Below are 15346 nucleotides of genomic sequence, written 5' to 3'. Positions count from 1 at the left end.
ACGGGAAAGACAAAAGCCAGATGCAATTTTTCTAGAAAAGGGTGTTTGGCTCAGAAATACCAAGAGTTCAACACCTAGAGCTGCTCTAGTTGTGTGGAATTTTGTTTACATAATTAAATGGCAACTAAATTTTACAAACTGGATTATTAATGACTTTTTAATTGCTTAATAGTTTTTTTTATCCAGTCATTCATCTTATTTTACTGAATTATCTTGGTCATGGTTGTGGTGGATCCAGAAACCATCCAGGAAACATTAGGAGTGAGGATTATATACAGTCTATTTGGGTAGCCAGTCCATCACTAGGCACCATGTATGCACACACACCAACACACACGCTTATACTCACACAGATTATTAAATCTTCTGAAACAGGACAGCTGACGTCCTTCACAACAATGAAGAAGCCAAACTACACTAGTAAGTGCGATCCGTTACAGACGACATAAGTTTGCCTTCCTGGAATGAAGTGTATTAAGAAGTCTTATTAACCCACTACACTCTCATCAGCTAGCTTTAGCTATTCTAGAATTTTAGATCCTTTTTATCTGCTGTGCTCAATAATCACTGATTTACCATATGTAATTCCCCTCTGCTCAGAGACACCAAATACAGATATGGTAAGTAGAACAGTTGCAGCTTTTCCATAAGCCATTAAGTAGATGCTTTTACTTTGCTTTCTTTTCATGTGATCACTGTGTCTATATTGAGGTCTGGTTGCTCTAGCACACCATTTGTGTATTAGCTCTGGGCCCACCCTAGCCATAGGATCACTGTCTGATATGGAGCCACCTGTAATTATATTCTTTAGCCTCAACCAACTTCCTCTGGTGCATTTCCTAGGGCAGAAAAAAATGAAATTGGACCACAGACTAGTAAGCCAACGACCAAAAATACTCTAGCACTCATGAAAATTTAAAAGTGAAAGTTGCCCTTGTTGTTACAGCTGGGAGACTTATCCCCACAACGTTGTGAAAAATGAAACGATTGATGTTAAACCCTTTTGAACACTTGATTTAGATCAGAGGTGACCAACTGTGGTCCTGAAGGAACAGAGTCCAACACAGTTTGATGATTTCTCTCCTCAAAGACACCTGATTCCACTCACCACTTAATTACCAGGTTCAGGAGGTGTTTGTGAGTGAAATGGCCAAACTGTAGAGTACTGCAGCCTATCCTGGTTTAGATGAATGGATATCAGATAGTCTGGTTTATGGTGCTGCTGTTGATGTCATTCTTATAGAAACATACTAAGAATGTTACATCACGAAGAGCTCCTGAGAGAAAAGCTTTACTTAAATTTGTACTGTTTTAAATTTGTGTACACAGCTGTAGAGATTCTGCTAGTGGCCGACCATTTTAATGAGCTACAACCAGAGCTTGTAACCATTTCTCATCAACAAACACTGAGTTGACATTTTATCATGTAAACCAACCGTGTAAGGGCACTTAAGGTCTGTTTTCAGTCTAGTCCATCAATAGAAAGGCATCATCACAGGACCACAACTGACCAGATATTTTGAGTTGTGGAAAACCCGTAGTACAGCCATGACATTAACATGGAAATGGAAAGTTGGTGGGTCTTGTGCATGTATGGGTTTAGTGAGACTTTAATTTGTACAGAATCAGTATGGAATTGATGTATTTTTTATATGTATGTTTTTTGGTTTTATTTTCCAAGAAACTCTTTCTTGGCTTTAACCTATTTTCTCCCCAATACTTACCAAACAGGGATGGTGAAAGCTAACATGCTTCCTCTGAGACACATGAAGCCAGCAAAATGCATGTTTTCAAACTGGTTCTCTTTTTGAATCACAACTCAGCATTACACACTTGGAGGAAAGTGCTTTCTACATTCTACCTCATACATGAGCTCAAAGATCCCAACAATTGGCTAGAGACACTGTGATTGGCAGGGGATGTACGACGAGCTAAAATCTCTCATTGATATGACAAACACTACTGAAACATTGTAGATTTTTTATCTATCAAGAAAATCCATTGACAATAAATGGAGAGAACCAAAACGCCACTGTTCTTAACTGGTGAAAGGTCAGGCCAGCGGTCACTTTGTACAAACTCACAAGACTGTACAGGTACATGGTTGTTCTACAGCCTCATAGCTGTACAAGGCCAGACTTGGGCAAATTTATGAACATTTTATTAAGCACAATGTTTCTAAAATAATTCCATTAAATTCATACATTGAAATGTATACACTTGAATAAAACTATTGTAAAAAATGTACTATAATGTATTGGAAAGTGGCATATGACCTCCAGCAATAACGGTGCAAACATTATATACTTTTCTTGTCTATCCAAGCAAAGAGCCTGCTTATCATAGTGATTGTGGTTCAAGCAGTTGTAGCAGTTAAAAATAAATTATATATATATAAATTGAAGCCCTGAAACAATTCTCATGACTGTTAATTAAAACAGCAGAATTAATCGAGCACAAAAGGACGAATATAATAAAAGATTAGATAAAGTTGTCCACGTGTCTCTTAGTTTTTAATAAAAAAAAGTAAAATAAACTCTTAATTGGAAGCCCAAACCGTCACTTCCGGTGCCGCGAGCACGCGCGTTCTGGACTTTTATTTTGACATGCTTCAGCGTGCTGCTGTGGTCTTCACTGTTCTGTTAGTAAAAGCACGCTGAGTTTAAACTCCGTCATGAATGAAATATGTGTTAATAGATTGAGTTTGGAGCATTTGTCCTCATTACAGAGTGTAACGAAGGCTTTGAGAGATGAGCAGTTCAGGTGCGAAAATGTTTTTTATGCCCTGCCGCCTCCAGTCCCATCTGTTATAGCTAGCGTTAGCTAACGTCAGTGCTTTATAATGTTAATTATAGCAGGAATAATGTCTGTCTGTCTGTCTGTCTGTCTGGCGATCTGTCTGTCTTTCTGTCTGTCTGTCTGATCTATCTGTCTGTCTATCTGTCTATCTATCTGTTTGTCTGTTTATCTGTCTGTCTGTCTGTTTATCTGTCTATCTATCTGTCTGTCTGTCTGTCTGTCTGTTTGTTTATCTATCTATCTATCTATCTATCTATCTATCTGTCTGTCTGTCTGTCTGTTTATCTGTCTGTTTATCTGTCTGTCTGTCTGTCTGTCTGTATATCTCTGTATATGAGAGGGGTTGTGTGTTTATAGCACATCAAATTTTTCAGTTTGTTGTTCAACACAGCATTAAACATTAATGAAGACATTAATATCATGTTTTCACAACACTGTTACACATATTAAACATAGGCTCACTTTAAATAGAAGGCAAAATCTTACCATGGATATGAAAGATTTGCACACACTCTTGGTTTAAAAAAAAAAGGCAGGTTTTTGTGATGTTAAAAAAAAAAAAATGAATCCAAGATAATGTCAGAACTTTTTCAACCCTTAATGTGAAATGTGTTGTTTGTGTATGTGCAGTGCAGTGTAGTTTATTTACAGGCAAACAAAGACCATGGTACAATATCATGATCGTGTGGTGTGCAGTGGCTGAAGTCATAGTCCTGTGCCGTGTTTGGTGTAACTGTGGCATTAAAAAAGAAATCCTACTTCATTATAATTTTGTGCTTATGTGTGACGCAGTCCTTTCACATTGCAGTGACATGTTTGTGCTATCAGGTTTGGTGTGGAGACCGAGGTCCTGCGCAGTCTTTCTGCACTTTTATTGAGACTCTCTGCGAAGCTTCAAGAGGATTCTGATGCACAGACAACACCACTGTGTCTCCAGCTTGCATCTGAATGCTTCCGGGCACAGAGAAATGCCTGTGTGCAATGTCCTCGCAACCAGTGCTTTCTACGGTAACTTACCTTGCATATTATTGGTGGGATTTTTAAAGATTTTTAAAGAGTAAACATTGCTCAAGCTTAAGCTTAAGCTTACACTGATTTTTCAACAAACCAAACACCATTTATGTATAGCAGGTTCTAGGCTGTTTTAACACTTAAATGTCAGCCAGATCATTGTAGATGGATTTTTAGGCTTTATTTACACTTATTGGAATTTGTAGTGCTTTACGCATGCTCCCCAAACGATTAAAAAAATGGGATTTGTATGCGAATAATTTCCATTTACTGCAATTTTATATACAAATTACACTTTCAGTTTTACACTGCACTGTGTTTATTCCAATTACAATGTAAAGGAAATTTTGTTACTCCGTTCTTGAATATTAATGACTCGAACAAAAGTAAACTTGAACAACCTTGCAAAGCCATTTCACCTACGGACTTAATGAGTAGGAGGGAGGACATGATCGGAAACAAGAGAACTCAGAGAAACACACATGGATATAGGGAGAACAAGTGAAGTGCCACACAGGCTACACTGGGGTCAAACCAAGAACACTGGAGGTGCACCACCGTTTTGCCGCAAGTATAGCAATCTGACTTGCTTAGGGAAAGGCCATGCTAATTAAGACCTGTTTTGCAGACCTGGGTACTAGTAATATTATTGTTAGGTGTGCATGAAGTCTCTTTTTTTGCTTTTTCTCTTAATTCTACTGACAGTATTCAGGCTTCCTTCACTTTTTTCAATTTTGTCATGTTGCATACTACAATCATTCAAATGAATTTTTTCCTCATTAATCTACACTCAGGATCCCATAATGACAAAATGAAAACAAATTATAGAAATGTTTGCAAATGTATGAAAAATCACACGTACATAAGAATTCAGATCCTTAACAACATGTGAAATTTGAAGGTTAAAAATGTCCACCTTTTTGGACAATAAAGACATACAATACAATATAATACAATTTTAAACAGATGCTTCTCATTTCTCTCCATCATTGCTGAAATGTTTCTACACCTTGATTTGAGTCCACCTGTGGTAAATTAAATTGACCAGACATGATTTGGAAAGGCAGAAGGCAGACATTATAGAAGACCTCACAACTGACAATGCATACCAAAGCAAAAATAAAGCCGTGAGCTTACTGATGAACTGCTAGCAGAGCTCAGAGACAGGTCTGTGGCACAGATCTGGGGAAGAATACAAAAAAAAAAATAAATTCCCAAGAGCACAGTGGCCTCTATTATTCTCAAATGGAAGAAGCTTGACACAGCCAGGACTCTTTCAAGACCTGGTTGACCAGCCAAACTGAGCTATCGGGGAGAAGGGTCTTAGTAAGTACCCAATGGTTACTCTGACTGAGGTCCAGAGATCATGTATGGAGATGGGACAAAGTTCCAGAAGGACAACTGTCCTGACTTGAACCCTACTGAACATCTGTCCTCCGATGGTCCCCATCCAACCTGACCGAGGTTGAGAGGATTTGTAAAGAAGAATCTTAGAATATCCCCCAAATCAGGTGTGCAAAGCTTGTTGTGTCTTACCCAAAAAGAATCGAGGCTGTAAATGCTGTCAAAATGCCTTCAACTAAGTATGGAGTAAAATATCTGAATACTTATGTACATTATGTTCTCTTTGTCATTATGGCAAGTGTAGATTAATGAGGAAAACAATGAAGTGAAGGAGGTCTGAATACTTTCTGAATGCACTGTATATCCAGCCATTTCCCACAAGTTATCTATGTGCTTTTGAAACCTCTTAACAAAAGAAGTGTCACATTTAACCTTTTCACCCAATAGGGATGAGGGTTGTATCCAGATATCACTAGGGATTTTAGGAAAGTTGCTTAAGCTTACATCAGGAGCATCTGATCATCGTCTCGATGGTAAGTCTGTATAATGTGCCAAATGATATTTAAAACCTAGCAGCATTTCGCTTATAATGGTCCTGTCTTATACCTGATTAGTTCAACACAATGCTGTATGATCATGTGACATTTCTGTATAGTACATTTACATTCTCGAATGACTGTTGTATTGTAGTTAGACATTGCAGCAGATCCAATATCTTGTTTTGGCAGCACTTCGATGTGGAATTCAGTTTCTCGGCAATGCCGCAGTTGGGAACCAACTATGCAAAGACGACATTTGGGCCTGTGGTTTTCCACACATGTTTTTGTAAGCGAATTTACATCACCCAAACCAACCCTGCGTTTTTCATTATGCAGGTCCCCTTAATAATGAGACTAGTTCCATACATATTGTGCCAGGAATGCCTCTGAATCAGGCCTTGTTTTGTCTTAGGGATCTTTTAGAACTGGATGATGAGAGAGCTGTGGCATATACGTGCATGGTCATATACACCTGTTTGGATACAAAGAAGACCGAGCAGCTGGGCATGGATCCAATCAAGCTGAAAGTGGCACTGAAGGTCACTGAGCTGTGCCAGACTCTGCCTGACATTGACTGGACGTATGTCATTTTGTTCTGTTTACCATATTTTCGGATAAGCTGTTATGTAGCTATATGGAAGTAAAAGTTAAAATTGTTATAAAGTAACTGGTTTGCTTTTGCAGGGTCCTGATTGTCACACAACATTTTTTCAAATCGTCTGAGCTCATCGAGATGATGTATGCAGAGATGAATGATCATGAAAGGTAGAAAGCCTTACATTAGCTACCGTATTGTGCCGGTGCCTCAGTAAGGAGGTTAATTTCCTTTTATATAGATAAATGTCTTCTCTAATACACACCCAGATCCTTCTTGTCATGCTGCCTCCTAGCTGTATTCGCTTGCTAACCATGTTATGGGACAAAAGTGAATGTGTATTGCTACTATGGTCAGTTGTATGTTAAGTAACGAATGATAACTCATTTTGTTTCCCTATGACTGAAATGCTACTAGAAAACTGTTGTAGATTAGCATATCTTGCAGCAGTTATTTTAAGCCTAGTTAAACTTGTATGTTACTCGTTTTGTTAGCTCATTTTGTTATTTTCTAGTTAGTAATTAGGAGGGAGGGGGATTGTTGTTGTCATTGTGATGTCCTTGTGAAATCGTGTCCCTTTATGTAATATTACTTGTAGATTGCTGGCTAACTGCATGTAAGTTTAAACCAGTAACAAACTACAAAGATTTGATTTCTACTCTGGCACTTCTGTGAGGCTGCTGAATTGTTTGCTAAAATCTGTGTGTTTAGATACAATAAAGGAACATTTATTTGTCATGTTGATTACACCTGTTAATAGATAGTGTATAATCAAATGTTAAAACACATGCAATGTCATTTACTTACATTATATTCTTACTTGTGTTTGAAAAGGCTTGTTTTACTGGACCTTGTGTTAGCCCAGCTTGGAGAAGTTAAAGAGGAAGATTGTGTGATTCCTTTGAGAACAGCTCAGTTTTTTGCATCGTCCTTCCAGCACAGCTGCAAGGCTGTTCTCTCTCTCAGCTCTGTCTCATCAGCTGATGAGCAGGTAATTATCAAGCTTCATTGTATGATAAAACAAATCTGAAATGGCTGGAAATGCATGATATCATAATTGTTTTTTTATGAATAAGGCCTTGGCAGTGATCAGGCTTCTGGATATTCTCTGTGATATGACGTCTGGACAGAGAAAATTTATGGCTCTGCAGGATCACCAAGACCTTCTCCAGACAACAATTGGTAAATACATTGTGGTTGGTCAACTTACCAGATTATTTTTTTTTTATATTATAGCAATATTTCCCTTAACTCACATCCCAAAAAAAAATTTAATTATACACTGCACAACTTGTAACAGATTATAAGAACAGACAACTACATTTTTTTGTCTTTTCCATACCAACTTTCCACTGAAGATTTTTATAGAGGACAGGATTTTTGCAGTTTCTGCTGAATTTAACTTTTTTTTTTTTTGCAGATTCTGCTTTTGTATGGGCAATAAATATATAGCCAGAAAGTTTAAGAATACTTATATATTTTATTAAAAAAGGTATTTTATTTACATAGGGGTAAAAAAAAAAAAGACAAACCTTTCTGATTTTCTCACACAAAGAATGTGCTTTAATATTGAATTTCAAAAGCAAGCATAAGTTAATCAATTCTCACTTAACGCTCACTGTTTGAGGCTGAAAATGTTTGTGATTGTCTGTGTTGTGATCTGTATGAGAATTGTATTTTAAGTGCTTTTGTGGGTGGCCAGATTTTTGCTATAACATGAAGATGAGATAAAGAAAATAAAAGCATAGATCAGGAAATTTGTAATCTGTAATCTGTAAATTTTCAAAACAAACGTTTTCTCCATATGAAAGGAATTTCTCACACCACCACACTGTATGCTTGTATCTCTTTACCATATCATACTCCAAAACATTTTTATTTTTACTCAAAACTCAATACCACAAAACTTTCTTATTTTTCCAAATTTAAACATGGTTGAAACTATCAGGATGCCTCTGGTCAATCTGCACTGTTAAAGGAAAAATAGGACTTTTAAAGGGTTTCCCCAAATCCAGAAAGCTAAAGAACTTTTTTTATGGTATTGGGTTTAAGAGAGTGTGTGTGTGTGTGTGTGTGTGTGTGTGTGTGTGTGTGTGTGTGTGTGTGTGTGTGTGTGTGTGTGTGTGTGTGTGTGTGTGTGTGTGTGTGTGTGTGTGTGTGTGTGTGTGTGTTTGAGAGATATTGTGTTGTTAGATCAGAACATTAAACACACTCTTGTTTACCTTCTCACATCACCAAATATGTTGTTTGAACTACTATCTTGATTCCAAAAATATTCTATTGTAAAATTCTAGCGAAAGCCCAAATTTAGATCTACACCATTTGAATGGGCTATTTGTCAGATTCTGTGGTTATTTAAATGCCCCTGACTGGAAAGAGTCTATTTCTGGACAGTTTGTCTCATTCAGAAAACACATAAAGCAGTCGTCTCTCTTGTGTGCCACTGCTGGGAACTTACTCCACCAGCAGGTCACACTCCATTACAGCTACACGCTACATTGTACCACGGTTAGAGACACAGGGGATGACCATACATGATTTATCTCTGCATTTGCTCTGTCTTATGACTTTTATGTCCTTGCTTAGTAACTTTGTCATCCAGTATGTTTCCATATGGATATTTCACAAGGCCAGTTTTCAAAGACAATATGCAATTCAATTACTGTGCATATTGTTAAAGTTGGAAGAAATTTACATATTTAAAAGTTATTGCATTTGCTCATCTAACTGTTTTACCTTTAAAACAGTGACCTTGTCTCACAGAACAATGGTTTCACTAATGTTAAAGTGTTGTTTTCTGACTGTACAATCTTGATATCTTGTGTGCCTTAGAGCTCCTGAAGGAAGTGCATTTTCTAGGGAAAGCCAATAAAAATGTGTTCAGTGCAGCGCAGGATTTCTCTCTCACTTCATCAGACCAAGCAAGCACACACCCTGCTCTCAGCTTTAAAGCTCACCTCATCCGGCTGATTGGAAACCTGTGCCATGGACACACAGCCAACCAGAACCAGGTATGGCACAAACCAAGCACAAAAATGCAGGAAAAAGATTACTAACAAGATTACTAACAACTAAATAAATCTAGCGTGGATTAACATTTTTGTTATATTTGTCTTTTTTTTATACAATATTTGTCATCAGACAAAGTGAATAAATAGATTGCACTTTATTGTAATGTTTTTTTAATGGACTAGTTGATTCTAGAGGAAAAAAATACTCACTCTGGTTTATTAACACTTTGACAATTTTTTTTTTTCTAACGACCAGAATTCCTTCTCAGAAATCCTTTTATTCATTCTTTAGATTTTGCACAGAAAGCAACCTCCCTTCTCGTGGTTTGCACCCTTACTGACTATTAACTACTTGGGTTCTGTTTTGTTTTTTTTTTGTCACTGAAGTCTCCCTCCTTGAAAACTAATCTAGGGATTAGTGTGTACTGATAAAAGCTCCAGGAACTATCCAAATCTCTTTGCTTGTATCATCTCTTCTGCCCCTCCCCAAGCTGATTTTTACTTTTTGTTCCTTCACTCTCTTTTTAATGAATTCCTTTGTGAGTACCCTCCTGTGATGGCAGCATTTGCACCCTTTCTGTTCACTCCCATTCAGCCAGCTAAGAGCAGAGACTTGCACCAGTCCTGTTAAATGGGGTCAAGGCACACATCTAAAGGGTCAAAGGCCAAAAAACAATAGCGAGACATCTCAAGATTGTGGTCGCACTGATTGACCGTGTAATCCTTCACTTGTTAAAGCTGCCACTCACCGCTGCGTTCTCATGGGTTTCCCTGCTTGGAGCATATTGCATCTGTGCCAGCACAAAAACATGCCGAACTTAATTGCCTTGTTAGGTGTTTTTTTTTTTTCTTTTTTTTTTTTTCTTTTTTTTTTGGAGCTTATTTACCTCCCCCACTCTTCCACCTAGCTTTCTCTTTTACACAGACTCAACAGGTGTGTATTAAGAATTTGTAATTCCTCATTTTTCTTCTTTTGCATCTCTCACTGTGCCTCTTAAGTACCACCAAGAGTAGATTTATTACAAAATCTGCTTATTTATTAAATCATATGATCGTTTTCTTTATTTAAGAACATATATTGGTCAAAAGATGTCTATAGTAGTTAGAAAGTGAAAGCACAAAAACTTGAAAATCGTTTGTGGCCATGTAAAATTCAACTTCATGAAAAAAAAATGTTCTGTTTTATCTGGTCTGGCTTTTAATGCTGTTTACAGTACTGCTATGGATGTGTCTTCACTGTTCATTAATATTAATATCCTCACTGTTATTTTTTATTTGTCTGCTTAGGTCAGAGAACTAGATGGTATAGCCCTCATCCTGGACAACTGCAGTATAGACAGTAACAATCCCTGTATCCTTGACTGTGACTCTTTCTATACCCACTTCAGTTTGTGACACTTTGGTAAGGTCTCTGTTCCGGTTTAATAGCCAGCTGTGTACCCAATAACTCATAGAAGAAAAAAAACCTTTAGCTTCCATAACTAATGGATGGTTTACCACACCACAAGGTAGGAAATGAGCAATCACTCCTTCAGGGTTAAAGTGTAGATGTTTTTGGCTGATGCAAATGTCATGTACCACAGTTTTCAGGTATTCCAAATAGCATAGCCTCAACTGAATCTCATTCAGTTGAATCTCATATATCCTCTAGTGGGAAAAAGCTTGCCAGGCTTGAGTGTGTGTGTGTGTGCATATACAATATCTACTATTTATATGGTATCAAGAGAACGTCTGTTTTAGTCATGTGCAACAGTTTATGGAAAACCTGATTGAAATTATGGGTAAAATGTCTACTTAAATTATGAGACATTTAGCATTTTTAGGATATTAACACCATTCGGCATTAACTGCATCACTGAGAATGTGACACTCTGATCCGCAGCAGCTGTGCTAGTAAGCTCTCATTCATTCACACTTGGGCATGATACAGCATGAGGGCCACATCCTGCTGCTTATTCCTTATAATCAGCTATGTTGTGCTTGAGTTCATTATAACTACAGCAGTATAGTCAGACAAACGGATCTAGCATCAATATGCATATCAGCACATATATGTGCTTTCAGATTGCCCTTTTATATGATGGCTACTGCATCAAAAACATTGACGTGTGTAACAATCGGATTTAAATTAGTTTTCAATGTTTCTTGGCTACATCTACACATTTTTTGTGCATAATATGCATCCAGGTACTGTATAAGATGCATGAAATGTCCCAGTGAAATCAGGGTCCAGAATTATGAAATCATTTGTGTTATTTTCGATGTGGTAGCACAGTGGTTAAGGCGTTGGACTTGAGTGAGTTGAACTCCCAACTTTCTATATTCCCACCAAGCTGGGCTCCTGAGCAAGGCCCTTAACCTTCAATTGCTCAGCTGTATAAATGAGATAAATGTAAGTCTCTCTGGAAAAGGGTGACTGCCAAATGATTTGTACAATCAGGTCCATAAATGTAGAAAGTTTCACAGAATATTGAAGTTGAAATTGATATGAATATGACCTTATTGTGCAGGCTTTAATTTAAGGGTATTTATATTCTAATCATTTTTTATAAAATATAAAAATGTATTGCCCTTATTTTTTTTTTTTAAATTACAAGGACCAAAATTTAATTGGATAAAATAACATAATCATATTAAATTGTCATGTTAAGTCCTTTGCAGTCAATCATTACCTTAAGTTTGGAACCCATAGGCATCACTAGATGCTGGGATAATTCCCTGGTGACACTGTGCCAACCTTTTATTGCAGCTGTCTTTAGTTTCTGCTTGTTCTTTGAGAGTTTTGCCTTCAGCAAGTGAAATGCTTGCTCAATTGGACTTCAGTCAGGTGATTGACTTGACCATTGCAGAACATTTGACATCCCTACCTTAAAAAAAAAAATTCTTTGGTTGCTTTTATAGTTGTTGGTCATTGTCTCTCAGCAGTATGAATTAGCATCAAATTCGTTTTTAAGGATTTGTCTGAAACTGAGCAGATAATATAGCCACTTGTACTTCAGAATTCATCCTACAGTGACTTTCATAACCATTATTTACAACCATAGTGAGCAGAAAATAATTTCATAATACGCAACATGTCAAACCTTGATATCTACAACATAAAAGACCGCATCAGCCAAGAACAAGGATCACTGGAACAACCCAAGACAGTGGACACACGGTTTAGATTTGATGCCTCTGCACACAATGTTACCTGTGATACAGGTGTGTAGGATTATAGGAGGAAATAAAAATCCATATTTTGAAAAGGCATAATATCTAAATGACTAAACCCTGACAAAATGGAGTGTTTTGAATGCAATGTATGAACACCATGGAAGTTTCCAAATGACATGGTGCCAAGGTTAACCCAAGGGTGCAGAGATATCTTCATGGAGTAGGGTATCCCACAATGCTATGCTGGCATTTTATTTTCATAATAAACACTGAGAAAGTGTGGGCAAGGTAACGTTATACTGACAGAAATGTATGATGTGTATTTGATCACATTCCTTTCCTTAACCATTGCTCCAGTCATAAGCCAGTGGGCTGTTTTTGCCATCCGGAACATTCTGGAGCACAATGTGGAGAACCAGAAGCTGGTACAGGGCTTAAGGAGGCAGGGAGTGTCAGATGACTCTGTACTCAGAGAGTTGGGCTTCTGTGTGCAAGAGAGAGATGGCAACCTGCTCCTCAGACCACTCAAAAAGGAGAAAGAGCAGAGAGAGCACTAAACCTGGAGCACCTATCTTATCCCATCCACTCCTCTGCACTCGACATCACATTCTGGAGACAGCTTAAGACACCCACAGAGAACGTTGTGCACACAGAAAACAGAGTGCATTTTAATATCCAATCAGTACTGAGAACACAAGGGGGTAGGAAAGCAGAGAGAGGGGTACTTTGCTTTGTACTCTTTGCATAAGAGGAACGCCAAGGGGCTTTTCTGCAGGGACTCATGCTGGTGCCTGTGATGCATTTAGTATCCTTTGATTCCAGCTCCCAGTGAATAGGATTCAAATCCTCTGAAACAAGGAGACCCATGTCTTCCTGGCTTTTCAGCCACCAAAGAAACTCTAGTGACCAGTGGGGAATAGAGGTTAATCTCTAATCCAGTGAGTTTTATGGAGACCTGGGGCCCCATTGATCCGTTCACATGAGGGTTTCCTCTCAATAGCCGTGGGACTTGGGTCCCCACTTTTTTGTGTTTTGTTTTTGTGTCAGGTTTTGGCTAGTCACATATACAGGGCCACACAGTCCCGGTACTGGTTTTCTCTTTAACAGTTAAATGAATACTCACTTATGTGGCTCTGTAGAGTTTATTGCAGATGAATGGGCTTCTTCTCCAGTGGTTTAAAAGAGTCTGTTTTCACACAAAATGCCATCACTTCCTATACTCTCTACTCCACTACTCGCATCTATATTGTACAGCTCTGACCTATCAGGTACCTGATCATCTTAGTCCCTCTGTTAGCCCATCATGTTCGTATACACAGACAAAAGTCTTTTTTGGCCCAATCACATTGCAACCTATCTTGCTGGATAGGATGACACCTCATCTCCTGCTTAGTCTGGCAGAATGAACTAAGTGTTCCTGACACACGCAACCCTGTTTGCTCTGCCTCATATTTTTTAATGACAAAATGTTTGTGTGAAACAATCGAGGTTGACTTTTCTCCCAATCCAGGCTATAGTGTTGGGAGCTTATGTGGTTCCGGTAGCCAGCGGTTCAGACAGCTAACAAAACACAACTGCTTTACTTCTGCTCCGCTGGCTGCCTGTAATGCTTTTCACACAAGAAAAGAGCGCTGAGCGAGGGAATGAGGCGGTGTGGACAACTATTCAAATGCTTGCTGGGCAGTACTGGACAGAGCGGAGGGTCGTGCCACGCTAGCAACAATCACCCATCACTCAACAGCTCTCAATTTAGAAAATGCTTCATGAACACAAGTTGATCTGATTTAATATATTTTATATTTAATGAATGATTTCTATAAAATCTATTTCACACTGAATAGTCATGAACAAGGGTCACTGAAATGAATTCATTTATTAACCTAGTAACATTTCTGCAATACTACACATATAACCAGGCTACAAAAGGATGAGATGGATTTATGTCAAAGAAGAAGAAAAAAAGAAATAATGTATACATTATTAATAATAATTACATTATTAATTTGGGACACAATTCATTAAAATTAATGATTCCAATCCTAAAGAAACAATGATAATATATAATAAAGAAAATAGTAATAATTACTCTTTTTCTGAATATACATGACATAAAGTGCCGGATTTGCTTAGTAAAAAAATATACTTTCTCAAATTTGCCAGCCTTAAACCTTGCATAAACAATTTTGAATAAAAGAATGTCGCTACCCATGAATCTTTTCAGCCCCCAGCTGTATGGTTAGGCAAATTCCATTGGCTCAGGAGGAATATAGTTGGCTGGGGGGAGTTTGTGCAAGCTGGGCCAGTGATGTGGAATCCCATGTCTCTGGCATTTGTGAGAATATTCTGTGCATAGTTTGGTCACCCAATTGCATGAAGTATTTTACCAGCTCTCTTGCGCTCCCATACTTTTTTGCATGCACAAAATACACATTTATACACTGAGATGAACAGACAATGCAGATCTCATTGCCACATTGTGGTGGTTTGATTCCGTATATCAGGGTTCAGCATTAACCGTTCCCACAAAAGTATGCATTTTTTTGGGAGGCCACAACAAAACAGAACATCACACATCCCACCACAGCAATCAGCAACACATTCAGTGACTCCATGACATCTTGTCCAGTTGGCTGTGGACATAGCTGGCCTGTTTTCTATCATTGAGCAGCAAAGAAAAGCAGGGAAAATAAATACTCATCTGCCAACTTTGAAACTGACACCTGGTTTCTGTGTGTTCTTATTATTACACAATGGTTCTGAAATATTATGAGTTATGGCAATACAACAGCAACATATCAGTAGCAACCATTTTTCAAAATTGTAAAAGAAACATCTGCCTTTAAGTCAGGACGAGAACTATGCAGTTAAGATTTCTCTCTCTCTCCAGAAGG

The 15346-nt window shown here is 37.9% G+C and overlaps 1 protein-coding gene across 2 annotated transcripts; it reads left to right on the top strand.

Moving 5' to 3' along the window:
* The first annotated feature begins 1239 nt into the window (after positions 1-1239).
* On the top strand, positions 1240-15172 carry atxn10 (ataxin 10). 2 transcript variants are annotated; one of them, XM_060889050.1, is made up of 11 exons: positions 1240-1576; positions 3628-3807; positions 5602-5687; positions 5883-5979; positions 6106-6273; positions 6378-6458; positions 7123-7279; positions 7365-7470; positions 9121-9299; positions 10587-10650; positions 12813-15172. In XM_060889050.1, exons 1-11 carry the CDS (start codon positions 1560-1562, stop codon positions 13010-13012), a joined length of 1335 nt encoding a protein of 444 aa, XP_060745033.1. In that variant the 5' UTR covers positions 1240-1559; the 3' UTR covers positions 13013-15172. The 2 variants fall into 2 exon arrangements, with proteins under 2 accessions (XP_060745033.1, XP_060745032.1); XM_060889049.1 differs by lacking the exon at positions 1240-1576 and adding an exon at positions 2617-2763.
* The last annotated feature ends 174 nt before the right edge of the window (positions 15173-15346 follow it).

The sequence above is a fragment of the Tachysurus vachellii genome, chromosome 16 (genome assembly GCF_030014155.1).
Source record: "Tachysurus vachellii isolate PV-2020 chromosome 16, HZAU_Pvac_v1, whole genome shotgun sequence".
Classification (NCBI taxonomy): Eukaryota; Metazoa; Chordata; class Actinopteri; order Siluriformes; family Bagridae; genus Tachysurus; species Tachysurus vachellii.
Note: the sequence above shows the minus strand (reverse complement) of the source record. Positions and strands in the feature narration are given on the sequence as shown.

What these genes read in the sequence shown, in the direction of transcription:
- atxn10 (XM_060889049.1), top strand. Translation starts at nt 2,675, where the DNA reads ATGAATGAAATATGTGTTAATAGATTGAGTTTGGAGCATTTGTCCTCA. An exon ending in ATCTGATCATCGTCTCGATG is followed by an intron (nt 5,688 to 5,882) that starts GTAAGTCTGTAT and finishes TTGTTTTGGCAG; the next exon opens with CACTTCGATGTGGAATTCAG. An exon ending in ACACAGCCAACCAGAACCAG is followed by an intron (nt 9,300 to 10,586) that starts GTATGGCACAAA and finishes TTGTCTGCTTAG; the next exon opens with GTCAGAGAACTAGATGGTAT.